This window comes from Pan troglodytes, chromosome 21, assembly GCF_028858775.2.
Source record: "Pan troglodytes isolate AG18354 chromosome 21, NHGRI_mPanTro3-v2.0_pri, whole genome shotgun sequence".
NCBI classification, from domain to species: Eukaryota; Metazoa; Chordata; class Mammalia; order Primates; family Hominidae; genus Pan; species Pan troglodytes.
The window spans coordinates 39,107,229-39,134,652 of record NC_072419.2 but is presented as its reverse complement, the minus strand read 5'-3'; the positions used below and the strand labels follow the sequence as shown (position 1 = coordinate 39,134,652).

Here is a 27,424-nt window from a genome sequence, read left to right as displayed (position 1 = left end):
ATAATGGGAAGGAAGACCCAACAGGTAAGACCCCCACCCACTCCCTGTCTGGTGTCCTTACCCCAGCCCACCCAAGCCTCTCTTCCACTAAGGAAAGGCTGAGATCAGAGATGACCCAAGCACTCTGGACCCTCTCCAGGGCACCACCCTAAAATGCTTCACTGTGCCCACAAGTGCCCCAGAGAGAAGGGACCCTGCTCCTCAAGGAGTGGTGCGGGTGGGAGACAGTACATCTTGAAGCCAGGGGTGAGGGTCAGCATCCAGAGGAGACACACACACACACACAGCCCTGCCAGCCACAGTGCCTCAAATCTCACCAATAGACATTCAATCTTTTGCATGCAATTCTATGGCCAAAAATTCAATCAAGATTCATGATACAAATCCTTATTACACACAGATCACCAGGCCACGTAAAAAGCCCAAGGAATTCCCAACAGTGGCAGCACAAAAACTTAAAAGAACTTGAACTTCGAAAACAAATAGACCTAGAATCAGGCCCTGGCTCTGCCATTTTCTGGCCATAAGAATCTTGGGCAAGTCACTTCACCTCATTGGGCCTGTTTCTTCAGCCATAAAATGGGAATAATAATAATAGTACATTCTTTTCAGATGTATTAAACATTCTTTTCACATACATTCTTTTCAGATGTATTAAATAAATAAAAATCCCTCATAAATAAATAATAATAGTACATACTTCCCAGGGCTGTTTGATGGACAAAATAAAAACAACACATGTAGCTGGGCATGGTGGCTTATGCCTGTAATCCCAGCACTTTGGGAGGCCAAGGCAGGAGGATCGCTTGAGCCCAGAAGGTCAAGACTAGCCTGGGCAACATAAGGAGACTCCATCTCTATAAATATATATTTTTTTAATCAGCCAGGCACAGTAGCACACACCTGTGGTCCCAGCTATTAATACTCAGAAGGCTGAGGTGGGAGAATCACTTGAGCCTGGGAAGTGGAGGCTACAGTGAGCCATGATTGTGCCACTGCACTCCAGGCTGGACAAGAGAGCTGAGATTCTGTCTCAAAAAACAAAAAATAACACATGTAAACCATTAAGTTCATTGTCTGGCAGATATTGAGAGCTCAATAATTACTAGCTACCACTGAAACATAATGCAACATAGCAAAAGCTTTCCAGGAGTATGTTTCTAATCCTAGAGTTTTATATCTGGAAATAGACAAGAGATCCAAAATTTATGTACAAGGGTATTCATTGCAATGCTTTCTATAGAGGCAAAACCCAGCAGCAGCAGATAGCTATACAGACTCTGTGCAGTGTACCCAGGACATGATGTGACTAGTAAAAGGAATGCCATGGCTCCGTAAACACCGTCATGAAGAGATGCCCGTGAGGAGTCAAGTGAAAAACAACAAGTCCCGGAATAATACATGCAATATGATATTATCCAGTGAAAAATATCTAGATTTACATATATACATTCATACATGTATGTACTTGTATATGCACAAAAAAATTCTAGAAGGCTACAACACATGTCTTAACATAATTACCTCTGGAGGCTGAGGAGGGAGACAGCCATTCTTTTACTTTATACACTCGTATAAAGTTTCATTTTTTTTCATAGGTGGTGGTGGTGGTGTTGTTTTGGAGGCGAATCTCACTGTGTCACCCAGGCTGGAGTGCAGTGGCACGATCTCAGCTCACTGCAACCTCCGCCTCCCGGGTTCAATCAATTCTCCTGCCTCTGCCTCCCGACTAGCTGGGACTACAGGAGTATGCTGCCACCCCTGGCTAATTTTTTGTATTTTAGTAGAGACGGGGTTTCACCGTGTTGCCCAGGCTGGTTTCGAACTCCTGAGCTCAGGCAATCTGCCCACCTCAGCCTCCCAAAGTGCTAGGATTACAGGCGTGAGCCATCGCACTGGGCCAGGTTTGTTTGTTTGTTTAAGAGACAAGGTCTAGCTGTGTTGCCCAGGCTGGAGTGCAGTGGCACAATCACAGCTCACTGCATCCTTGACCTCCCAGACTCAAGTGATTCTCCCAACTCAGCCTCCCAAGGAGCTGGGTGCACCGTGCACACTATCAAACCTGGCTAATTTTTTAAATTTTTTGTAGAGATGAGGTCTCATCATGTTGCCCAAGCTGGTCTAGAACTCCTGGGCTCAAGCAGTCCTCCCACCTTGGCCACCTAAAGGACTGGGATTACAGATGTCAGCCACTGCTCTTGGCCTGAATTTTTTTAGTTTTAATTAAGGACATGTATCACTTTCTAATTAGAGGAAGAAAGTATCAGAGAGATACAGAGAGAGAGAGAGAAGTACTCATTCTCGAACATTCCATGCCAGCTCTCCCATGTGGGCCCTTGCACCTACCTTCTCTGCCTGCATCACCCTCCTTCCAAATAACTGCAGGCCATGTTTCCTCGCTTCCTTCAGGCTCTATGCAGATGCCACCTCCTCTGTGAAGCCCTCCCTGACCAGCCTATTCATAAAACAGCAATGCCATCTCCTCCCATGTCTGTTCTCCCTGCCATCTTCCCGGCTTTCTTGTCCTCCATTGTCCTCACTCACTCTGTGACATGCCCTTTATTTTATTTGCTGGTTAATTGTCTATCTTGCCCCAACTAGAATGACAGCTCCAGAGGTCAGGGGCTTGATATCTTTCATTCACTGCTCCTTCCCCAGCAGCTGGCATGTAGCGAATGCCTGTGTCCTGACAGCACTAGGTCACTAGCCCGAAAGATCAAGCTTTGAGCCATCTACCTTGACTTCACAGATTTAAAGAGATGGGATCTGTTGGCAATTCTGTTTCCAAGAATCCGTCCTCTCAATATACTCACACTAGTGCCCAGAAATGTACGTGCAAGAATGTTCAATGCAGTGCTGCTCCTAAAAGCTAAAAACTGGAACTAACCCACAGACCTATTCATAGAGGACCAGCTTCACAGTTCCTGATGCATCCAAGTTATGCAGCAGTGGGCAGTTGTTAAAAAGAATAAGATGGCCAGGTGTGGTGGCTAATGCCTGTAATCCCAGCACTTTGGGAAGCCGAGGCCAGTGGATCACCTGAGGTCAGGAGTTCAAGACCAGCCTGGCCAACATGGTGAAACCCCGACTCTACTAGAAATAAAAAAGCAGCTGGGCGTGGTGGCACATGCTTATGGTCCCAGCTACTCTGGAGGCTGAGGCAGGAGAATCACTTGAACTCAGGACGCAGAGGTGCAGTGAGCTGATATCGCAACACTGCACGCCAGCCTGGGTGACAGAGCAAGACTCCGTCTCAAAAAAAAAAAAAAAAAAAAAAAGAATAAGGTAACAAAAGAATAAGATGAATCTAAATCCCTCTCATGAAAGTATATCCATGCTATAGACTTACAGAAAAAAGCGTATGGCAGGACATAGCTATCATTTTATATTACCAGTCAAAAAAAAAAAAAGTACAAGGCTAAAACCAACCTGTTAGCAGCGACTGCTGCTGTTGAGAGTGGGATGGGATAGGGTGAGTGAGATATAGGGGACTTTTATTTTTATTTTTTCATTTACATACACTTTCTTTTTTATTATAAACTAGTATTATTACTTTTAAAAGTTATTTAAGGTATTTTTTTAAAGAGAAGGAAGAGGCTGGGTATAATGGTTCACATGTGTAATCCCAACACTTTGGGAGGCTGAGCCAGGAGGATCACTTGAGCCCAGGAGTTCGAGACCAGCATGGGCAGCATAGTGAGACCCCATCTCTACAAACACACACACACACACACACACACACACACACACACACAAAATAGCTGGGCATAATGGTGCATGCCTATAGTCCCAGCTACTCACAAGGCTGAGGTGGGAGGGTCACTTCAGCCCAGGAGTTGAGGCTGTAATGAGCTGTGATCACACCACTGTACTCTAGCCTGGGTGAGAGTGAGACCCTGTCTCAAGAAAAAAAAAAGGAGAGAGAAATAATCAGAACCTGGAGGAGAGTGTGCAGCCACTCCTGCTCTCCCTCCCAACACTGCAAAACCCAGCTCTCAGGGCACTGCCCTCTTGTTCTCAAGTCCTGGTCCCTGGAGCTGGGTGATGGGGCAGGCCAGCCACACCCTAACTCAACTATGATTTGTATTTTCAGGACGGGGAGTCAGTATCACAGTGAGGGGTGTCCAGGGTCAGAAAGGGGAAGGTACAGGAGGAAGAACAAAGATGAACCCATACCCAACTCGTGTTCGGTATAAAACACCCTTCCAGTTAACAGGAGGGCATTCTAACTAGAGTCTGGAGATGCCCCTTCTCCTACCTCCCTACCTCCCCTCCCAGAGGGGACACTGTTACCCCCAATCCAGAGGGGACACTGCTCACTTCCCTAGGCACCCCAACTCCACCTCCTTGGGAGCTGATATGGTTTGGCTGTGTCCCCACTCAAATCTCAACTTGAACGGTATCTCCCAGAATTCCCCCGTGTTGTGGGAGGGACCAAGAGGGAGGTAACTGAATCATGGGGGCTGGTCTTTCCCGTGCCATTCTCATGATAGTGAACAAGTCTCAACGAGATCTGATGGGTTTATCAGGGGTTTCCGCTTTTGCTGCTTCTCATTTTCTCTTGCTGCTGCCATGTAAGAAGCACCTTTAGCCTCCCGCCATGATTGTGAGGTCTTCCCCAGCCATATGGAACTATAAGTCCAGTTAAACCTCTTTTTCTTCCCAGTCTCGGATATGCCTTTATCAGCTGCATGAAAACGAATTAATACAGGAGCTCTCCCCAGACACCGCAGCCCTGACTCCAGTATCCTGAGTGTCTCCATCCTCTCCAAGATGCCTTCCAGGCACTGGGGAGAATCAGGCCGGGCCCCAAGCCCAGGCCCCCGAGCCCCATCCTGACCACCCAATCCTGACCGCCCACTCCCCAGCTCATATCCCTCTCCCTGGCTGATCACGGCCAACCTTCTCCACCGAGGCACTGGATTGAACCAACATATTCTTCTGCAATTCTCCTTTTCTCGTTTCATCCTCTTTGTAAATGGACTGTTTGCTGCGGATCTTGCTTGACTGCCTGGATGTGCCAGAAGCACTGGAAGGTTTCTGGAAAGAAAGATGGGCACCCAAGTCACCATGAGGGTGTTTCCCTTCCCCATGGGGGACCAGAGACCAGAGGAAGATGATAAAAGAGCGGCACTCCCGAGCCCCCCCAGTAGGTACACTGCCCTGGGAAAAGCAGCGCTCAGTGGATCCCGGAAACCTCCACTTTAAGTTCCCAGCAATTTTGCTAGAGCAAAATTGGGGCAGAGACTTGAGTTTGCCTCTGGGGAAGATGCTTCCTTTGTCCTGGAAGAGACCATCCTGGTTAAAAATGAGGATAAAGGTCGGTCGTGGTGGTTCACACCTGTAATTCCAGCACTTTGGGAGGCTGAGGCGGGCAGATAATTTCAGGCCAGGAGTCTGAGACCAGCCTGGCCAACATGGTGAAACCCCGTCTCCAATAAAAATACAAAAAATTTAGCCAGGCATAGTTGTGCACACCTGTAATCCCAGCTACTAGGGAAGCTGAGGCAGGAGAATTGCTTGAACCCGCGAGACAGAGGTTGCACTGAGCGAAGACCACACCACTGCACTCTAGCCTGGGTGACAGAGTGAGACTCCATCTCAAAAAATAAAAATAAAAATAAGGATAGAGGGGCAAATATACCTATGCACCCATTTCCCTAGAAGATTTGAAAACAGTGGTGTAACCTCTGATAACTCAAAGATGGTATGAATGTCTTATGGTCAAGTGTACACATCTTACAGCAAAATTATATCCTAGCAGACCATGTTGGATCTAGGTCTAGACTACCCTATGCCTAGCAATTATTGTGTGTTTGGGGACGGTGGTGTTTCTCACTCAAGCCTCAGCTCCCAGGAATGGAAATCAGATTTTGACTACGAGAACAATCTCACTGGTTCCTCCTGCCCCATACAAGAGATTATTGCACTGATTGTTGGAATACTGTACTCACTGCTGAAAGTTCAAAGGCAAGCCATCCCCTGCAAGTAGGGAAACAGTAACTCCTCCTGCTCTTTCTCCCTACTCCCTGCAAAATAGAACTGTCAGCCATTCTTGGAAGGGCTAGTCCTGGGGCAGAGATGAGGCTCAGAGGAGGAGGAAAGTGGTTTGTCTGTGTCTGGGTCTCAGACTCTTACAGCCTGGTCTCCAAGCAGGTGAGACCCCATGGCTCCCTCTGCACCTGGGCCAAGGTCAGGTGACTTGCCCTTAAGGACTGAGAATGCAGCCCAGGATCTAACATCCAATTTTAGGTTTTCAGGGTTGTGTTCTCTTTGGGTCCTGCCTTTCAGCTTTCAGACTTTTAGGGCTGGTATTAGCCATGCCCTGGAAAGGGACCTAGTCCTAGCTCCAGGATAGATACATTGGGACTAAAACCAGAGGGTGCCCTGCCCAGGCCCACAATGCTCAAAACAAGTGAGTTGAGGGACCTAAAGGCACTTTGGAAAAAGTACATCCCAATAAGAAAACACACACACAGACGGTGTGTGAATGCCGGCGGCTAGAGAGTGAGGGTAGCCTTCTGGTTGGGCTCTCGCTCCCACCTGCTGGGGCACAGGCCTGTCTGGCTCCTTGTCTCTCGGGCACCGCATCACTGGGGGAGCCGACACCAGGCTCCGCCTCAGGTTGGTATTGGCCACAGACTCGGGGCTGAGACTGGAGAGCTTCCTGGAGGTCTTGTATGCCCACTTCTCCCGCTCCACATAGGGTCTGCTGGGCCTGTGGCTCTCAGCCAGGCAGTTGTTCACATCTTGCACCTGTACCAAGAGGAAAGCAGCCCCTAAGGCACTGCAATGTCGTAGAGGTAAATTCAGGACTGCCCCAGATCAATGCCAACACCACAGGGCCCTCCAGCCCCCCAGGGCTTGCTTCCCAGAAACCTAGCCCCCTTAAAGGCATCAGATCAGAGCTTCTAACCCCATTCCTGGCCAGCTGCAATGCCCTGAGTACCCACAGGCAGGACACTGCTCCCATGAGGAACTCAGTCTTCTCATCTGTAAAATGGACAGTGGTTTCCAAATATTTTTGAGGCTACCTTTAATCTCAATGGAAGCTCCAAAGCATAAAACAGATAAAAAGCTGAGCTATTCTGGGGGAAACCCCACCTACCAGAGCCCCCCTGCAGTAGCTTCCAAGCATCTCTCTCCAATACATTTGGAAAACCACTGGATGAGGCGGCCCCTAAGGTCCCTTCCTGCTTTGATCTGCTGAGATATGGGAATTTGGAGACTGTATGGGTTTCCTAAGTCCCTGCTGGGGAGCCCAGAGTGGTAATGTGTAGTAGCAATGGGAAAGGAGTGAGTAATCTACTAAAGATGGAGGACCAGCACTGCCAGCCTCTGAAGTCAGACTGCCTGGGTTTGGGTCTACTCCTTCTTGGCTGTGTGACCTTAGGCAAGGTGCTTAATCTCCATGTGCCTCCATTTTCTCATCTGTCCAATGAGGATAATTACAGAAACTACCACCTACCTAACCAAGCTCCCCACCCCATCCAGAACAAGTCGCCATCATCCCTCCTGCTTCCCAGGGTGCTCCCCACCCTCCCTGCCCCACAGGATTCTGGTTCACAGCTGAGAGAAGGGTGGGAGGAGAGTGTGCTCCTGTTAACATACCCTCTTGGGCTGCAAGGGCAAGGGGCTCCTAGAGGCATTGAAGTTGAAGATGGGCTTGAATGTGCCGGTGTTCCAGAAGAGGATGTCCCCACTGTAGGAGGAGGTCCCAAGGAACTGGTTCTGGTACTTGGCCATGCTCAGGATGTCCTCCGTGTGGTAGGTCTGCCAGTGGTAGCACAAGAGCACCGGCTTGGTCTTGTGGAACCTGTGCATATGGCCAGAGGCAGGAGGGCTGAGAGCTCAGCCTGTAATGCTCCATCCATTGGGGAAGCACTGGAGCCTTGAGGATTCTGGAAGCCGACTCAGAGGAGGATACTCTCAGGTGTCGGAGCTGGGCTGAAGCCATGTCCCATTGACCTCATTTACTAAGCGCTTACTACATGCTTTCTACAAAGGCCCTGTTGGAGGGGCTTTACATAAACTAATCTTACAGATAGTCAATGTGTAATACACCCCCAGTCAGACACCTAGGTAAGGATTAAGGTTTAAAGGGGGGGGACATTGTGGCCTTACAGAGGTCTCTAAAAAGAAAGGGACCTTGAACATAGTGTGCCTTCTGCCTGGAATGCTCATCCTACCCTAAAGACTTCACAGAGACCCTTCCTTCTCACGCTTCAGATTGCACTCCACCCACAACACCCTCACTGAGCCTTTCCTGACCACCGCCCCCAAGAAGAAATCAGGTTTCCACCCATTCAACCCCCATAGAAACTCCTACTTTTTTTTCACAGCACTGAATATACTTTATAATTATAAATGAAAGTATTAATATTTGACTAGTACCTGCCTTCTTGATACAAACTGAATATTCATATTCTCCAAAAATTTATGTTAAAACCTAATCCTCAATGTGAGAGTATCTGAAGGTGTGGCCTTTGGAAGGTTATTAGGACAGAAGGGCAAAACCCTCATAAATGGAATCAGTGCCTTTATAAAAGAGGTCCTAGGCTAGGCATGGTGGCTCATGCCTATAATCCCAGCACTTTGAGGGGCCAAGGAAGGAAAATCGTTTGAGGCCAGGAGTTCAAGACCAGCTTGGGCAACAGAGCAAGACCACATCTCTACAAAAAAAATTTTTAATTAGCCAGGCATAGTGACACACACTTGTAGTCCTAGCTATTCAGGAGGCTGAGGCAGGAGGATCACTTGAGCCCAGGAGTTCAAGGCTGCAGTGAGCTGTAATTATGCCACTGCACTCCAGCCTAGGCAATAGAGCAAGATCCTGTCTCTTAAAAAACTAAAACAAAAATAAGAGGCCCAGAGAGATCCCTTGTCCTCTCTACCATGTGAGAAAATGGCCATCTATGAACCAGGAAGTGGCCCTCACCAGTCACTGAATTTGCCAGTGCTTTGATCTAAGAATTTCCTCCAGAACTATAAGAAATAATTTTCTGTTGTTATAAGCCACCTACTCTGTGGTATTCTGTTATAACAGCCTGAGTGAACGAAGACAGAAACTGGTACCAGGAGTGGGGTGTTATTGTAACAAATACCTAAAAATGTGGGAAGTGGCTTTAGAACTAGGTAATAGCAGCTGGGCAGGGTGGCTCATGCCTGTAATCCCAGCACTTTGGGAACTGAGACAGGTGGATCACTTGAGGCCAGGAGTTCAAGACCAGCCTGGCCAACATGATGAAACCCTGTCTCTACTAAAAATACAAAACATTAGCCAGGTGTGGCAGCACACACTTATAATCCCAGCTACCCGGGAAGCAGAAGCATGAGAATCACTTGAACCCGGGACGCGGAGGCTGCAGTGAGCCAAGACTGCACCACTGCACTCCAGCCTGGGCCATAAAACAAGACTCTGTCTTAAAAAAAAAAAAAAAAAAAGTAGGTAATAGGTAAAGGATGGATGGCCCATGCTAGAAAAAGCTTGCATTGCTATGCATAGACCATTAAGGGTGATTCCAGTGAGGGCCTAGAAAGAAAAGAGGACAGATGCAGAAAAAGCCTCAATATTCTTAGAGAATACCTAAGTAATCCTGAACAGAATTTTGGTAGAAATATGGATGTTAAAGACCATTCTGGTGAAGTCTCTGGTGAAGAAATGAGAAACATGTTATCGGAAACTAGAGGAAAGGTCATACTTGTTACAAAATGGCAAAGAACTTGCTGAATTATATTTGTGTTCTAGTGTTTTGAGACAGGTAGAACTTGCAAGATAAGAAATTGGATATTTGACTGAGCAAATTTCTATGTAACATATTGAAGGAGTTCCTGGTTTCTCCTGACAACTTATAATAAAATGCAACAAGAGACAAATGGTTTAAAGACCAAACTGTTAATCAAAAAGGAAGCAGAATCCAGGAGCAGTGGTACATGCCTGTAACCCAGTACTTTGGGAGGCCAAGACAGGAGGATTGCTTGAAACCAAGAGTTTAAGACCAGCCTGGGCAACATAGCAAGACCCCATCTCTATAAAAATTTTTTTTTTTTAATTAGCAAGTCATGGTGGCATGTGCCTGTAGTTCTAGCTACTCTGGAGGCTGGGGTGGGAGGATCTCTTGAGCCTAGGAGCTGAGGCTGCAGTGAGCGATAATCGCATGACTACAGTCCAGCCTGGGTGACAGAGTGAGATCCCATGTCTTAAAAAAAAAAAAAAATGGAAGCAGAACTTAAAAGATTCATCCTATCCATATAGAAAGGAATGAGAAAGGCTGTTCAGGAAAGAACATTGATATGGTTTGGCTCTGTGTCCCCACCCAAACCTCATCTTGAATTGTAATCCCCATATGTTGAGGGAGGGACCTGGTAGGAGGTGAGTGGATCATGGGGGCAGTTTCCCTCATGCTGTTCTCATGATAGTGAGTGAGTTCTCACAAGATCTGATGATTTAAAAGTGGCAGTTTCCCTTGCACTCTCTCTCCTGCCACCATGTAAGATGTGCCTTGCTTCCCCTTCACCTTTAACTATGATTGTAAGTTTCCTGAGGCCCCCTCCTAGCCATGCAGAACTGTGAGTCAATTAAACCCTTTTTCGTCATAAATTATCCAGTCTCAGGCATTCTTTATAGCAGTGTGAAAACAAACTAATAAAATCATTAAAGACATAGCCAAGCACTGTTTGATGAGATTAGTATGGATCAGCCAACCCAACAGAAGCCAGTGCTGTTCTCCAAGACAATGAAAGAATGACCCTGAAGCCAACTCAGAGATCATCAGGACTGTCCCTCCCATCACCAGCCCAGAGTACAAGGGCTCTGGGGGCAGAATGGTTTCAAGGGAATGGCCACCAGTGCCCATGGGACCACAGCACTCTACCATCATCGCTTAACTTCACAGGCTCCATTCTTCATGCTCCTTGACCACTCTAGGTGTGGCTCCTGTGGATCATGGTACAGCATGGACTGCACTCAGCAGAGCTGGGAGGACATGGCTGCCTCCACCACCTAGATTTCAAAGGACAGGGTCTCCCAGCAGAGCCACAGCCTTGGAATTGCAGCCCCACAAGGCCAGGGGGCTCATGCAGGGAAGTGCCACAGGGGCAGGGCCCAGGCATAGAGCCACCATGGGGGCAAGGCTCCCCAAATCTGTAGGTGTAGGGCTGCCCAGAGTCTTAGGGTTCCAGTCGCTTGCCAGGCAAAGCTGCAGGGGCAGAATTGCCACCCCAGCAGGCCTGAAGGGCAGGGCAGCAAGCCAAAGAGGATTATCTTTGAGATTTAAGGTCTACTAGCATTTGCCCCGATGGATTTTTGACTTGCTCAGGACCTGTCCCTCCTTTCTTCTTTCCTATCTCTCCCTTGTGTCTATCCTATGCCTGCCCCACCATTCTATTTTGGAAGTACATAACGTGTTAGTATCACAGGTTCACAGCTAGAGGGGCATTTGCTTCAGAATGAATTGTAGCTTGAGACTCACCCATATTTTATTTAGGTGATATTTAGATGATATTTTGGACTTAGACATTAAAGTTGATACTGGAACAAGTTAAGACTTTTGGGCTATTGGGACGAAATGAATATATTTTGCATGAGAGAAGGACATGAATTTTGGGAAGTCAGGGACGGAATGCCATAGACTGAATTTTGCTCCCAAAATTCATATATTGAAACATAATCCCCAAGGCGAGGAAATTTGGAGGTGGGGCCTTGGGAGGCAATGAGGTCACAAAAATGGAGCCCTCATGAATGGGATTAGTGCCCTTATAAAGGAGGCCCCAGAGAGATTTCTTACCCCTTCCACCATGTAAGGTTACAGTAAGAAGACAGCTGTCTATGAATCAGGAAGTAGGCCCTCACCAGGCACCAAATCTGCTGGCACCTTGTCTGGAACTTCCCCCATCTCCAGAACTCTGATAAATAAATTTATGTTGTTTATAAGCAACTCAGTCTATGATATTCTGTTACAGCAGCCCGAATGGACTAAGACATTCCCCCACTGAAATAGATACTCCAGGAGGATGAAGACTCCAATATTCTTGTTTATACCCATCCCAGGCACCTAGCAAAAGGCCAAGAATATATTAGCCTCAATGAATAATGAATAAATGGATGGATGAGCAGATGAAGCAATAGTCATTAACCACCACTAACTTCCTGCATGGTGTTCCAACCACCAGGAAAGCCAGGAATGGAGGAACCCATCTGGAAAGAGAACACGCAGCTACTGGAACCTACTCACCATACATGCTTTCTACTCACAGGAAATGAGTGATTCTCTTACTCCATCCTGTCACATAGAACACTTTGTTCATATGGATAATCCCACTAATCTGTTGAAGATGAAAGAAAACAGAACTAGAAAACTTATCAGAGAAAATGGCTCTGGGCCCTAAATGTCTTCCTAAAGGTGCCAAGCAAGAAGTCAAATCTCTGGATGACGAAAATCGCCTACAGGTGATACCACCATGTATTTGTCATCATGTTCTCACATCCTATTCCCTCATTTGATGGACTTAGGGGAGTGAGATAGGGTAGGCATCCATGTCCATTTTACATAGAGGATAGCTGGGAAATGGGCAAGTGACCTGGCTAAGGTCAAGTCACTACTGAGTGATAGGATCTGGAGCAGTACTCAACCCCTGGCATCTTGGCTAAGTACACTTTCTTTCTTCTTCTTCTTTTTTTTTTTTGACAGAGTTTCACTCTTGCTGCCCAGGCTGGAGTGCGATGGCGGGATCTCGGCTCACTGCAGCCTCCGCCTCCCGGCTTGTCCTGCCTCAGCTTCCCGAGTAGCTGGGATTACAGGCAGCCACCACCACGCCTGGCTAATTTTTTTTGTATTTTTGGCAGAGACAGGAGTTTCACCATATTAGCCAGGCTGGTCTCGAACTCCTGGCCTCAGGTGATCCCCCTGCCTCGACCTCCCAAAGTGCTGAGATTACAGGCGTGAGCCACTGCCTGGCCAGCTAAGTACACTTTCTGAGTTGGTTAAAGGACTGTGTCACAGAAGTTAGGGTGGAACTGCTGGCTTTGCCCTATGCCACTCCCATGGACTGGCCCTATAATACCATCAGGCATTTCCCAAATAGGGGTGACCATGGGTGGCTGTGAATTAACTGATCCCACTGCTAGAAATGCAATCCAAAGCTCCACTATGTGGAATGAGAAGTGCTAGCAAATTTAAAGAGCAACAGTAGCTAACCTTAGTGGAAACCCATTAGTCCAGGCACTGTTACCTGTCTTCATTTCATGCATGAGGACACAGAGGCTCAGGGAGGTTTGAAGCCAGGCCACCTGACTATGATGAACACCCTTTCAGAGAGGTACAAAAAATAGTGCATCCCAGGGTCATAGGAGCTGTGCTTTGCGTCCCAAGAGGCCGTCCCTGGCTGTAATTGACAAGCAAGACTGACCTCCAGCTGTTCCGGACTGGGAAAGGTCAACAGGCATTTGCCAATGTTGTAGTTCCACATCTTCATTGTGCCATCCCGCAAACCTGTGAGCAGGCACCGCTCTGACTCATCCAGGGCCATGGCGGTCATCTCCACGTGCTGGCCCCCAGACACAGCAAACTCCATCGTCTTCCTGCCCGTCACGACCTCCCACACACTCACTGTGCCGCGCAGGCAGCCACTCACCACCTGTAGGGAGCACACAGCTGGGGGCTGCTGGAGAGGCCGGGGCCTCCACTCCCAAGGGTGGTCTCCAGCCTGCCTGGGCCCCTCCCCTCCATCCACTGAGAAAACAGACGTTCAGGGCCCCCTGCTACAGCATAAGCCACTTTTGAAAACAGGACCTCCTCTGCCCTGTATCACAGGGCAGTGCAAACTGGAACGTTTGGTGAAGACCTGTTAACTCAGAAATGGCACTTATCAGGATCTAGCCAAAGAAAATAATCCCTATCTGGAAAAGACATTACTGAAACAACATTAATCATGACCACCCCGTCAAAAAAATAAGAAATAAACTAACTGCCCCTTAAGTAGGGAACCGTTGAGAATAAGGACAGCCATGCCACTCAATGAAACATTTTGCCACCATGACCATTGTTATAATGCAAGAGTAGCAGGTAAGGCTGGGCACAGTGGCTCACGCCTGTAATCCTAAAACTTTGGGAGGCTGAGGAGGGTGGATCACTTGAGGTCAGAAGTTTGAGACCAGCCTGGCCAACATGCTGAAACCCTGTCTCTACTAAAAATACAAAAATTAGCTGGGGGTGGTGGTGCATGCCTGTAGTCCCAGCTACTCGGGAGGCTGAGGCAGGAGAATCGCTCGAACCCGGGAGGCAGAGACTGCAGTGAGCCAAGATCCCATTGCACTCCAGCCTGGGCGACAGAGCGAGACCCTGGCAAAAAAAAAAAAAAAAAAAAAAAAAAAAAAGTAGCAAGTGAGGTGGTTTCAGACCAACCCTCCCTACTGAGAAGATCTAGAAAAGTTGGTAATTTTTTAAAATTTTAAACAAACTTTTTTAAGGTACTGAAGAGCCCTGAGGCAGTAAGAGATGGTGGTGGCAGGAGCCAGGATGGGAGAGAAGCCCAGAATGGTGAGCTCCAGCCTTGTGCAGCCCAAGGCCACCTCTGCAGCCGATGCGGCGCACCTGTCCAGAGCCTGGGCCAGACAAGAGGTCCCAGTGGGTGGGAGTGAGCAGAGGGCCTCAGGCAGCAGCCCCTCCTATCCTCACACCTCAGAAGCAACTCCTCATGCCCAGCTGCCCTGCCCAACCCAGAGACTCCACGCAGGACCAAGGTGCTGCCTGCTGCCTGGGCCTCCGTCCCTTCCTACAATGAAAAAAGCCAAGTTATGGATCCCTGCAAAGAGATGCCCAAGAACAGCACCCACTCTGGGAACCTAGGAAAGCGCCCCACAACTAGCACTCTGTCTCATACTCCACATCAAGAAGGCCCAGTCCAGAGCTGACCCAAGGCGCTCAGCCAAGGGCATGAGGCTCAGAGGAGTTAGGCGATCCCATGGCTAACGGATGGAGCTCTGAGCTGATCCCACGCCAGCCCATCTGTAGAGCTGCTTTCTGTGTCTATCCCGCTGCCCCAGCACCACCATCAAGGCTGTAAGAGTTCCCAATGTGCCATGGGAGCTGACTACAGACCCAGGCACACAGGGAGGTCTGGTTCTGCCCCGTGTCACCTGGTGTTCCCGCCAGCCTCAGAGGCGAGCCCTGGGCCACTCACCTGCTTAAAGATCTTGCTGTAGAGGACAGCACACAGGGGTGAGCAATGAGTGGTCCTCTTCCTTGCTTTGATAGGCCCCTGGGCCTCTAAGTACCCTTTTAGGATCCCGATCTGTAGGTGAGGAAAGGGGCAGAGAGCTTGTCTGTCAGAAGGGCTCTGCTCACAGCGATGGGCTGCCGGGAAAAACTTCTAATAAATCACGACATCAAGACGTCCTGACCACACGCAGGCCTGATTCCAGCAAGACTCCAGGTTCCTCAGCAGGCCTGCAGATACCCCCACCCTACTCCATGGCCCCCGCTCCCCGAGACTGAGCCTTCCAAACCCTAGTGTTCCTAGAACCCCAAATTCCAAGTCCAAGGTCCCTTTCACCTTATAACTTCTGAGAAGCTGAAGCCTCAATCAGGTGTTCCCTCCGGGAAGCCCTCCCTGCCTCCCCCTTGCCCCAGGCGAGGCTAAGGATTCCTCTGTGCTCCAAAAAGCACAACTCTACCATAACACATAGCACTTTCTACCGAAATTATCTGTTTTTCTTCTACCCTGTAGGTTCCTAGAGAGATGGGACAGTGTCTTTGTCATATATTCTCTGTTCATGACAAAAGGCAGGGGGTTGATAAGGTTTGGTGCTCTGAAATGAACTTCAAAGGCCTATTTAATTCAGCAAATGCTGACCACCTGTCTGGCACTCAGCAAGGAGATAAAGGAACCCAATACCTTCTCAAGAAAACTGCTGTCTAGGGGAGGGCCAGCCAAGTGCGTAAGGATGACACACATGTCACCGACCAGGGTGGCCCAGCCCACGGAGCGTGGGAGGCCTTGGTGGAGCTCAAGCACGAGTGGCCCCCGCATCTCTTTTCCGGGCTTCTGCTCCCATCTATGGGTTGTGGCTCAGCCTTGCAGCTCCCCAAGCCTCCACCTTATTGTGGGCCCCCTTACCCCATCCTTCACAGGAAGCCCCTCGTGCTTGTCCCAATCTTTCCTGTCCTCCAGGGTCAGGACAGACCTCACAGGGGTTCCAGCTGAGTCCTGAGTCACAGATGGCCTTCCTATCTGTGACTCAGTTTCCCACAGGGTCTCTCCTGCAGAGATGCTGCTCGGACGTGGCCCCTGTTTCCCAAAGTTCATGACTTAGCAGGAAAAACAGTCATGTAATAGCGACAGGACAGAGTTATGAGGCTCATGACTGAGACAAGGAACGGGGCCAAGAAAACATGGAGGAAGGGCTCCTAACAAGCCTGAGGTTCAGGGTGGCTCCCAGAGGGAGAGGCTGAGGACGCCTGAGTGGGGATAGTGCAGACAGCAGCTGCAGAGAGGGTGACAGGCTGGGGGCCTAGAAACAGGATTTCAGGAAATCCCAAAACACGGCCCCTCACAGGCCAGGCCACAGAGTCTAGCCGCTTCAGCAGTCCCAGGAGGGACAGGACGTGGCCACCCCTTGGGTGTCCCATGGGATTCAGACCCTGGCCCTCCACCTGCGGCCTCGACCCCACTCCCTCCTGGGACAGCACTCACTGAGTAGGTGCTGCAGATGAGGGTATTGTCCTTCTCGAAGAAGTAGGCACTGGTGATGGGGCAGTTTCCCAGAGCAAAAAACTTCCCGCAGAAGGACTGGAGGCATATGTAGTCCAGCATGTCCCACACGCGAATATTCTGGGGGATGGGAAAAAGGCAAGACTCTGAGCATGGGTGCTCAGGGATGTAGCTGGCTCCTGAAGCCTCGGGGGTGCCTCCGGCGAACAAGGCCAGGGCACATCGTCCGTCCAAGCACTTCTAACACACACACATGGTGTTGGCACCGTCACACCCAGCAGCAGAGAGGCTACTCTTGTGCTCAGATAACCCAGGTACACAGTGAGTGAGGGCCGGGCACAGCTCCACCCCCAGCCTGCCCCCAGGCCTCCACCCTGTTGGAGCAGCTGAATTCACTGGCTGGGTACAAAAGCCAAGCCAGGCAGCACATGCTGGCCCCAGGCCCTCCCTTGCTGCCACTCCAGCCTGGGACACAGTCCGATAGTGGCTACCAACATAGTTGCCACAGTGGCCTGCCTGTCCCCAGAGGGGCCCCTCCCATTCCTCCCAGGTGGAGGAACTTTCCCTAGAGGGCCCCACAGAAGTCCCTCCAAGACCCTCACTTCTTGGAGGCATCCTCTGCCCATGGCCGACTGGGGACCTCAGCGAGACTGTCCCTGTCCCCATGCCCCCAGACTCAGACCCTTCATCAGAGGCGATGATCCCAGCTCCCAGGGCTTCTGGGAAAATTCCAGACAGGAGGGTGTGTGGATATGTTGGAGAGGGTGCTCCAGGTGACCCTGAGGGCCCTGACAATTCTCCATCTCCAGAGTTCCAGAAAACGTAACCTGTCCCCTAAAGGAGGGCCCCCAGCACTGTGGGCCCACAGCCCAGCAGACGGGGCAGTATCCTGAGCCTACAGCTGCAGAGGAGCACAGTGGCGGGTCCCAAGTGGGAGCCCTGGCATGTGGGAAAGGCCAAGCCCAGCCCTCATGGCCAGGCAGCCGAGGAGGGGTCACTAGAGCAACTGAGAGGTGCAGATCGAGGGCAGGGGCAGCGCAGGGGAACGGCTGCCATGCATTGCACAACTCCCCTGCGCCAGACACTGCACTGCTGTTTTGCTGCTGGTTCTCTAAACCACTCAACAGCCCATTCTATGGATAGGGAGACTGAGGACTGAGGCTCAGAAAAGGGAAGGACTTGCCAGGGTCACAAAGTTAGAAGCCAGGCTGGGCTACCTGGGAACCCAGCTCTGGGGACATGCTCAGAGGTCCATGGCCACCCTCACCTTCCTCCCACCCGGGGCCCCTCCTGCTAGGCCTTTGGCCAGATGTGGGGCCGTGGGCAGGGAGGTCATGCCATTTCTCTGGCCAGTGTGTTTCCTTGAGGAACAGAAGGAGTCAGGCGGACTGTCGGGGCGGACCTTGTCCTTGGAGACACTGATGAGGATGCTGTTGTTCCTGCTGTCCACAAGGATGTGCGTCACTGAGGTCTGGTGTCCCTTCATCAGCCACACGGGCCTCTTTGAGACAAAGGGGTTCCACAGGCGGATGGAGGCATCATAGCCACCAGTCACTGTGGTCAAGACGTGGGTGTCAGTCCCAGGGGCCTCCACTGGGGACCTTCACCCACTGGTGAAGGTGGTGCCCAGAAGTGGGGACAAGAGCAGCAGGAGAGGAAGCCAGACAGAGGCCAGACGCTGTGCAGCCCTCTCCTGAGCTCTGGTGGTCCCCCCATCCCCAGCAGCCCTTCCCCCAGCAGCTTCTGGGTGACATGAAGGTGACTTACCCAGGAAGTTCCTGTCTGGGCAGTAATCAAAGCAAAGAATCCCTTTCCTTAAATGCAGCACTGACAACCTACAATATCAAAGGAGTGAGGGCTGCAGGGCCGGGAGCAGTGGCCCCAAGGGAGCATCTGAGACTGAGCCTGGGGTGGGAGGAGCTAGAGGCAGAGCCTCCCAGGAGGCCTAGGGAGGAGTCACTACCTCTCCATCCTAGGAAAGGAGTAGCCCCAGAGACCACCCAGGGTTCACCCTGCAGCCAAGTCAGGGCTCAGCACCACAGGCAAAGCAGCAGCCCAGTCCTGGCCCCAAACCAACAGCCCACAGGGCAGATGCCACCTTCCAGGTAGAGACAGCTCCCAGGCAGGAGCGACTCCTGACATTTGTAAAGCATTTGGCCTCATTCCAAGGGCAAATTTGATTTTCACATCAACTGTACTGGGACAGGCATCTTCCCATCCATGATACAAATCAAGAAAAAAGCGGGGTTCCAAGGGAGGGACAGAAAGGAAGCTCCCGGGTGCCCCACCCTGGCTACGTGTGGTCCCCATGCAGGGTGCGGTCTCCTGCATCATCTGGACATCTCATACAATGCCTAAGAATAGAACTGCCCTGCGCTAGGGATAGAGACACCAAAAGGAAAAGTCAAGGAGCTTCCCCAAGGTCACACAGGTTGCAAACAATGGGGGTTATGGGGTTTAGGACATGCTACCCCAAAATATGGCACCTTGGCATTTGAGACAACAGCAGAAGCAGCAGGAGGGCCACGCTTGCCTTCCCCTAGCCTTCTCCCTGAAGCAGGTCATAGAACACTGATTCCATAGGTGCCCACTCTATACCTATACCTGGGGGAAAGGAATGTCCTTTTTTTTTTTTTTTTTTTTTTTTTTTTTTTGAGATGGAGTCTCACTCTGTCGCCCAGGCTGGAGTGCAGTGGTGCGATCTTGGCTCACTGCAACCTCCACCTCCCAGGTTCAAGTGATTCTCCTGCTTCAGCCTCCAGAGTAGCTGGGATTACAGGTACACACCACCACACCTGGCTAATTTTTGTATTTTTAGAAGAGATGGGCTTTTACCATGTTGGCCAGGCTGGTCTGGAACTCCTTACCTCAGGTGAGCCACCCATGGCCTCCCAAAGTGCTGGGATTACAGGCATGAGCCACCAAACCCAGCCCCAATGTCCTTATTTCTGAAGACACAGGGACACAGAGGGGGATCTGGACAAACAGTTTACTGCCATCAGATGGTACTAGTCCAGTCGTCCTGCATGACCGTCCATTCTTCATCAAACTTCACATGAAACTACACAGGCGTCCCTGTCTCTTTGGGTTTTTTTCTGAAGGCTCCCATGTCACATGAAACTTAAATGTGCATGCTTTTCTCTTGTTCATCTGCCTTTTGTTATCAGGGTCTCAGCCATAAACCTTACAATGGGTGAAGAAAAAATATTACTCCTCCCGCACAGGGGTCAGGATTCAGACCTAGGGTGGATATGGCAGGAGGTGGCAGGAAGCTCAGTAAGCAGCGATCCAGGAGAGGAGAGGCTCATTAGGGCCGGGTGAGGCTCAGAGGGCTGGAGAGGCCCAGACAGGAGTTCCAGGAAGGCCAGGGCCCTGCAGCCCTCACAGGCCTAAGAACCGCAGATGCTCTGTGCCTATGCCCATGCCTCTCATCCACAACATCCTGCCCCGCCAGCTCCTTCTACTATACTCTTCAAAACTCCATTCTGGCCAGGCACAGTAGCTCACGCCTGTAATCCCAGCACTTTGGGAGACCAAGGCGGCCGGATCACCTGAGGTCAGGAGTTCCAGACCAGCCTGGCCAACAGGGTAAAACCTCGCCTCTACTAAAAATACAAAAATTAGCCAGGCATAGTGGTATGTGCCTGTAATCCCAGCTATTCAGGAGGCTGACGCAGGAGAATCACCTGGACCTGGGAGGCGGAGGTTGCAGTGAGCCAAGATTGTACCACTGCACTCCAGCCTGGGTGACAGAGAAAGACTCAGTACCCCCACCCCGCCACCGCCTTAAAAAAAAAAAAAAAAAAAAAAGCTCCATTCAGGTGTGGTGGCTCACACCTGCAATCCTAGCACTTTGGCAGGCACAGGCAGGAGGATCCCTTGAGGCCAGGAGTTCAAGACCAGCCTGGGCAACACAGCAAGATCCCATCTGTACAAAAAAAATAAAAATTAGCTGGGCGTGGTGGTGCACCTGCAGTCCCAAATACTTGCAAGGCTGAGGTGGGAGGATTGCTAGAACCCAGGAGGTTGAGGCTGCAGTGAGCTGTGATCATGCCACTGCACTCCAGCCTGGGGGACAGAGCAAGAATCTGTCCATGAAAAAAACAAAAAGACTCTATTCGGGCCAGACACAGTGGCTCACGCCTGTAATCCCAGCACTTTGGCAGGTCGAGGCAGGAGGATCCCTTGAGGCCAGGAGTTCAAGACCAGCCTGGGCAACACAGCAAGATCCCATCTGTACAAAAAATTAAAAATTAGCTGGGCATGGTGGTGCACCTGCAGTCCCAGCTACTTAGGAAAGTGAGGCAGGAGGATCACTTGAGCCTGGGAGTTTGAGGTTACAGTGAGCTCCAGCCTGGGTAACAGAACGACACCCTGCCTCAGAAAAAAAAAAAACCCAAAAAATCCATTCAAAGGCATCTGTAGTAGGGCACCCGACCCCCTGACACAGTATGCCCTCCACTGAAGTCACCCCTGACCCGGCTCCTCCACCACTCCCGGGGGGCCTAAGCCAGGTGCCTGGGCATCAACCTGGACAACACTGTGGTTCCCATTATCCAGCCTGGCCCCAAGTCCTCCTTGCCTACTTCCCTCCACTCCCATGGCCACTGCTAGCCCAGGCCCCTGACTTTGCCATATCAGCCTCCCAGCCAGTTCCTTCATCTCCAGCCTTGCTCCCCTTTAAATCATCTGTCCAGAGACACAAGGATTCCTCTAAAAATCAAAGCTTCAAAGAGAACAGATGGCAGTACACATATTTCATTTATTGCCAAACCAGATATTCCTCCCTCCACATGTATATGTGCTGCCGAAAAATGTTCTGGAAGAATGGTCACCAAAATGTTAGTAGAAATTATTTCAGGCCGATTCATGTATTGATCAACAAAGATTTCCTGGCTCCTACTCCTGCCAGGATTACCAGGGGCACAGACACGAGGCTTCTGCCATAGGGGGTTTTCCTTCTAGAGGGAAACAGCAGGAGGAAGTGGACACACAGAAGGGAGATGGACATTTACAAATCATGGCGAGTCCTGCAAGGGACGTAAGCACATGGCTTTGGCGGAGGACAACAGAAGGAGGCTCACTTCTGCCGGCCTCTCTGAGGAGGGTCCAGGGCAGCAGAGACCTGAAGGGTGAGAAGGAGTCAGCCCCGGGGAGCCCAGGGGAGGGGTGAGGCTTCAGCCGGAGGGAGCAGCCTATGCAAGGCCGGTGTGGTGGGCACCAGGTGGGCCAGGAGGAGAGGGCATGAGAGGACATGGGCGAGATGGGCAGGGCCCAATCCACAGCCCTGGCCAGGAGCCGTTGAAGGCTCCATACAGGGCCCTGGCTGGATCAGATTTGTTGATGGCCGTGGGTCAGGAAATGTGGCCTGAGGGGACACAGTGAGGCTGCTAAGAGGGCCAGGGCAAGCAGTTCAGGTGGGAGATGACGGTGGCTTCAACTAGGTGGTGGTGGCAGAAGTGAAGGAAGAGGGGACAGTCGGGGAGACGCCGGGGGTCAGTCCACACACTCAGCACCGGCTCCTGCCACCACACCCGCTCTGTCAGATTTGCTCCTGGCTTGAACCATCTGAGAACTCAGGTGAGGCTGGCTGCAGGGAAGCCAGACCCTCAGGCCCACACTGCCTTGGAGGCTGAGGCTGACTCCAGAGGCAGAGGTTGGGGTGCCAATGCTAGGCCCCACCCGCAGAGGATATGCCCTAAGATGGCATCGCCAAAACGGGAGACCAGCAAGTGGTCAATTGTGCCACCTGCCGGCCTGTACATTGCACTGCATGCAGACAAGAATGCATGGGGTGTGCCAACACTCCCAGCTAATTTTTAAATATTTTGTGTAGATGGGATCTTGCTGTGTTGCCCAGGCCGGTCTTGAACTCCTGGCCTCAAGGGATCCTCCTGCCTTGGCCTCCCTAAGTGCTAGGATTACAGAAGTGAGCCACCGTGTCTGACCTGAATGGAGTCTTTTGTTTTTTTCGAAGACAGGGTCTTGCTCTGTCACCCAGGCTGAAGGAAGGGAACATGTGTCTCTGTGTTTGTGTGTGTAAATATATTCTCTACCCTACCCCAAAAATACATCTCCAGTCCCTCCATCCCACAACACAGCCCAGCTCCAGGCCACCATCCTATGCAGCCTCAACTATTGCAATGGCCTCCTCACTGGTGTGTTCACCACCACCCCTGCCCATGGACACTCCACCTGCAACATATAAGTCAGACCACACCAGTCCTCTGCTCAAAACCATCCCAGAACCGTGCTTATATCTAGTTCCAAATATTGTAAGAAGATACTCTGAGGTACTTAGAGAAATATTAACGTGGACTAGCTACTAGGTGATATGAAAGAATTATACCATTTTATCTATTTTTGTGTGTGTTTGAAACTTTTTATAATGAAAATATTAATTTAAAATTAATTAATTTAAAAAACAAGGCCAGGAGCGGTGGCTCACGCCTGTAATCCCAGCACTTTGGGAGGCCGAGGCGGGCGAATCATGAGGTCAAGAGATCAAGACCATCCTGGCCAACATGGTGAAACCCCGTCTCTACTAAAAATGCAAATATTAGCCGGGCATGATGGCGCATGCCTGTAATCCCAGCTACTTGGGAGGCTGAGGCAGGAGAATCGCTTGAACCCGGGAGGTGGAGGTTGCAGTGAGCTGAGATTACACCACCGCACTCCAGCCTGGGCACTGCAGCAAGACTCTGTCTCAATCAATCAATCAATCAATCAGTCAATCAATAACAAGAGCATACCACAGACAGCGGAGCTGTGCAAAGGCCCTGGGGCAGGAGCACGCCTTAGCCTGAAGGCCAATGGAGCTGAGTGGGCAGGTGGAGGCAATGAGGTCAGGAAGGCAGCAGGCCCGGCCCACAGAGGCCCTCCTGGCCCTGGTGAGGTGACCCCCTGATATCCTCCTGCCATCAGGACTCAATAAAACAAGATCTGAATGAAACACATATCTTATACACCAAGCTTGTCCAACTCACAGCCCATGGGCCTCATACAACCCAGGACAGCTCTGAATGTGGCCCAACACAAATTCATAAACTTTCTTATAACATTATGAGATTTTTTTGTGATTTTTATTTAGCTCATCAGCTATTGTTAGTGTCAGTGTATTTTATGTGTGACTCAAGACAATTCTTCTTCCTATGTGGCCCAGGGAAGCCAAAAGATTGGACACCCCAATATACACTAAGTGATACCACCACCAATGCAGACAGATAGCCTCAGCAAACAGCTCCAAGCAAACTTCTGCCACACAGCCCCATTCAAAGCACTGAACCCAAGACTGAAACTTCCCCTTCATGTCAGACATTCCCGGAGGCCCCTTTTTCCGGCCTGCAGGGAGCTCCAGGACTTGTCTAGAAATGTACACAGTGCACTGTTTGGTTAAAAAGGCACTGGACGGCCGGGCGCGGTGGCTCATGCCTGTAATCCCAGCACTTTGGGAGGCCGAGGTGGGCGGATCACGAGGTCAAGAGATCGAGACCATCCTGGCCAACATGGTGAAACCCCATCTCTACTAAAAATACAAAAATTAAGCCGGGCATGGTGGCTCACGCCTGTAATCCCAGTACTTTGGGAGGCCGAGGTGGGTGGATCACAAGGTTGGGAGATCGAGACCATCCTGGACAACATGGTGAAACCCCGTCTCTACTAAAATACGAAAAAAAATTAACCGGGCATGGTGGCGCGCACCTGTAGTCCCAACTACCTGGGAGGCTGAGGCAGGGGAACTGCTTGAACCCGGGAGGCGGAGGTTGCAGTGAGCCGAGATTGTGCCACTGCACTCCAGCTTGGCAACACAGTGAGACTCCGTCACAAAAAATAAAAAATAAAAATAATAAAAATTAAAAAATGAAAAATAAAAATACAAAAATTAGCTGAGCGTGGGGACACGCGCCTGTAATCCCAGCTACTAGGGAGGCTGAGGCAGGAGAGTCACTTGAACCTGGAAGGCGGAAGTTACAGTGAGCCGAGATTGCGCCACTGCACTCCAGCCTGGTGACACAACAAGATTCCGTCTCAAAAACAAAACAAAACAAGAAAAGGCACTGGACATATAATGAGGCCCAAGATAAAACTCCAGCTCAAGTGTCTGCTCTAAGACAGTCACTTCCCCTCCCTAAGCTTCGGGTTTCCCATCTGTAAAATGAGGAGTTGGACGAAATTAGCCTTATCATCTCAGGATTGAAATTTCCCCTGAAAAACAACCAGGACAGAAAGGGACAGACATGGGTCTCAATGGCCCTCCGTTTCTGCCCCAACCCCACCCTGGCCTCACCCAGTCTCTCCCCAATACAGGCCTTAAATCTCCTGCTGTTCCCCCAAAAAGACTCTCCTGGGGCTCAATCTTCAGCCTGTGCAGGAGCAAAATGTCAGAGCCCCAAAGGCTCAAGGTAAAGACTAGGGGCCGGAGGAAAACTGCAGGGGCAAGAGCCACCCAGCAGGAAGACTCCGCGAGAGAACATACCTACCAGTTTATCCACAGTAAACGGCACAGTAGAAGCCACACAGTAAAAGAACAGAAGTGGGCCAGGCACGGTGGCTCGTGCCTGCAATCCCAGCACTTTGGGAGGCCGAGGCGGGCTGATAACCTGAGATCAGGAGTTCGAGACCAGCCTGACCAACACGGAGAAACCCCGTCTCTACTAAAAATACAAAATTAGCCGAGCATGGTGGTGCGTGCCTGTAATCCCAGCTACTCGGGAGGCTGAGGCAGGAGAATCACTTGAACCCGGGAGGCAGAGGTTGTGGCGAGCCGAGATCGCACCATTACACTCCAGCCTGGGCAACAAGAGTGAAACTCTGTCACAAAAAGAAAAAAAGAAAAAAAACCAGAAGTGGTGGCTTTTGATAACTGGGTCAGGGAATGGCAATTGAATAAGGAGGGGGCCCCTCAGGACTCCAACCTTCTTTATAATGTTTTCATTTTTTACATGGACAATGCATTTAATACATACTTGTGTGATTAATTGGTTTTTCTTTTTTTTTTTTTTTTTTTGAGACGGAGTCTCGCTGTGTCCCCCAGGCTGGAGTGCAGTGGCGCAATCTTGGCTCACTGCAAGCTCCACCTCCTGGGTTCACACCATTCTCCTGCCTCAGCCTCCCGAGTAGCTGGGACTACAGGTGCCCACCACCACGCCCAGCTAATTATTATTATTATTTTTGTATTTTTAGTAGAGACGGGGTTTCACCATGTTAGCCAGGATGGTCTCGATCTCCTGACCTCATGATCCACCCACCTCTGCTTCCCAAAGTGCTGGGATTACTGGCGTGAGCCACCGCGCCCAGTGACTAACTAGTTTTTCAAAAGAAAAGAAAAAACTTCACTCTAGGGTAGAGGAATCTAGACTGAAGGAAACAGATTGGAACCATCTGCAAAGAACCAATGCTGCCAGTTACTGAACACATACCACAGAGGATTCCCTCATGCAACCCTTCAGGAAGTGAGGTACGTGCTTTCACACCCTTTCACAGATGAGGGAACTGAGGGTCACAGAGGAGAAAGTAACTCACAGTCATCCCTTCATTCAGAAAACATTTCACTGACTGCCAATCACTCTGTGCTGGCTTCTATGCTGAGTTTTGCATATAGATTGGGAGATAAAAGAGGCTGCTGTGTTCTCACCGTGCTGCTGCTGGCGATGCTGGAAAAACTAAACCCCGGAGTCCATACACCAACCACCATCTGCCACTGTCAGCCCCCATGGTCCACTCACCACCCCCCTCCCTTCCAGCCCCACCGCCTTAGCCAGGAGAGAAGCACTTCTTACCTGGGTTTCTTAGAGGCTTTGGCTGGCAATATTGTCAGCACCAGAGAGGACTTCTCGATGGCTGAACAGGAGACTACCACGTTCATCTGGGGGATGAACTTGACCTGCTCACACCAGTTGGGATGGAGAGCCTGGGAAGACAGCAGCAATGGTGGGAGACTCCACCCAAGGACAACTTTCTAGGCCCAGCCCCCAGAACACGACCAGGTGCTGGGACTGGAGGCGCCCAGAGATCACGGAGTCTAATGCCCTTCTCCTAGTGATCACAAAGTGATGTGGCCCCGCAATCCTAGCCCAGGTCCTATGACCAGCACTGGCCATCACTCGTCACTGAAAATTTTTAAAAGCACACAAGCCTACTTTCATTTGAAATCTTGTAAGTTAGAGGATGGGGAAGGTCAGGCCCATACTAATCATCTCCCACGAGGAGAGAAAGGATGAATTCAAGTCTGTCCAGGCCACAGTCTAGTTATCCACAGGGAGCCCCCTCTACAGATGGGCTGTGCTCCCAGCCCACTGCCACCCTCCATGTTTGTCATAGCGTGGAGTGCTCAAGGAAGCACGGAGGGCATGAGAATGTGCATTTCACTGCAACTTGAGCCACAAAAGATGACACGCAGTCGAAGGGGCTGGCTGGGCTCTGAATTCTCCAGCGCCAACTCTGTGACCTGGACCAGTGCTTGGCCTCCCAATCTAGAGATTTTCCTCTCTGTGACGAGAATGGAAAAGGCGGGTTGGAGAGATTGGCTCATCAAATATTTCTTTGGTGCTTTCTACATGCAAGACCCTGAGCTGGGTTTTACACACACTGTCACCAAGCATCTGTCGCAATGAAGGCACTGAATCCAAGACACTGAGTGAGACCTGGAGAGAAAACCAAGCCCAAGATGAGCTTCCCACAGAAGACAGAAGAGCGGGTGCAGTGGCTCACACCT

The 27,424-nt window shown here is 50.5% G+C and overlaps 1 protein-coding gene across 3 annotated transcripts in view; it reads right to left on the bottom strand.

Moving 5' to 3' along the window:
* Positions 1–27,424, bottom strand: part of EFCAB8 (EF-hand calcium binding domain 8) — a 105,030-nt gene that overhangs the window by 36,597 nt on the left and 41,009 nt on the right. For all 3 annotated transcript variants that reach the window (XM_054674650.2, XM_054674651.2, XM_063803302.1), the window contains 10 exons: positions 26,490–26,620; positions 18,478–18,545; positions 18,113–18,264; positions 16,693–16,830; positions 15,181–15,291; positions 13,408–13,635; positions 12,254–12,324; positions 7,612–7,816; positions 6,544–6,756; positions 4,903–5,040 (listed from right to left, as the gene is read on the bottom strand). In XM_054674650.2, the coding sequence (XP_054530625.1) occupies positions 4,903–5,040; positions 6,544–6,756; positions 7,612–7,816; positions 12,254–12,324; positions 13,408–13,635; positions 15,181–15,291; positions 16,693–16,830; positions 18,113–18,264; positions 18,478–18,545; positions 26,490–26,620 (1,455 nt within the window). The remainder of the gene's footprint in view (positions 1–4,902; positions 5,041–6,543; positions 6,757–7,611; positions 7,817–12,253; positions 12,325–13,407; positions 13,636–15,180; positions 15,292–16,692; positions 16,831–18,112; positions 18,265–18,477; positions 18,546–26,489; positions 26,621–27,424) is intronic.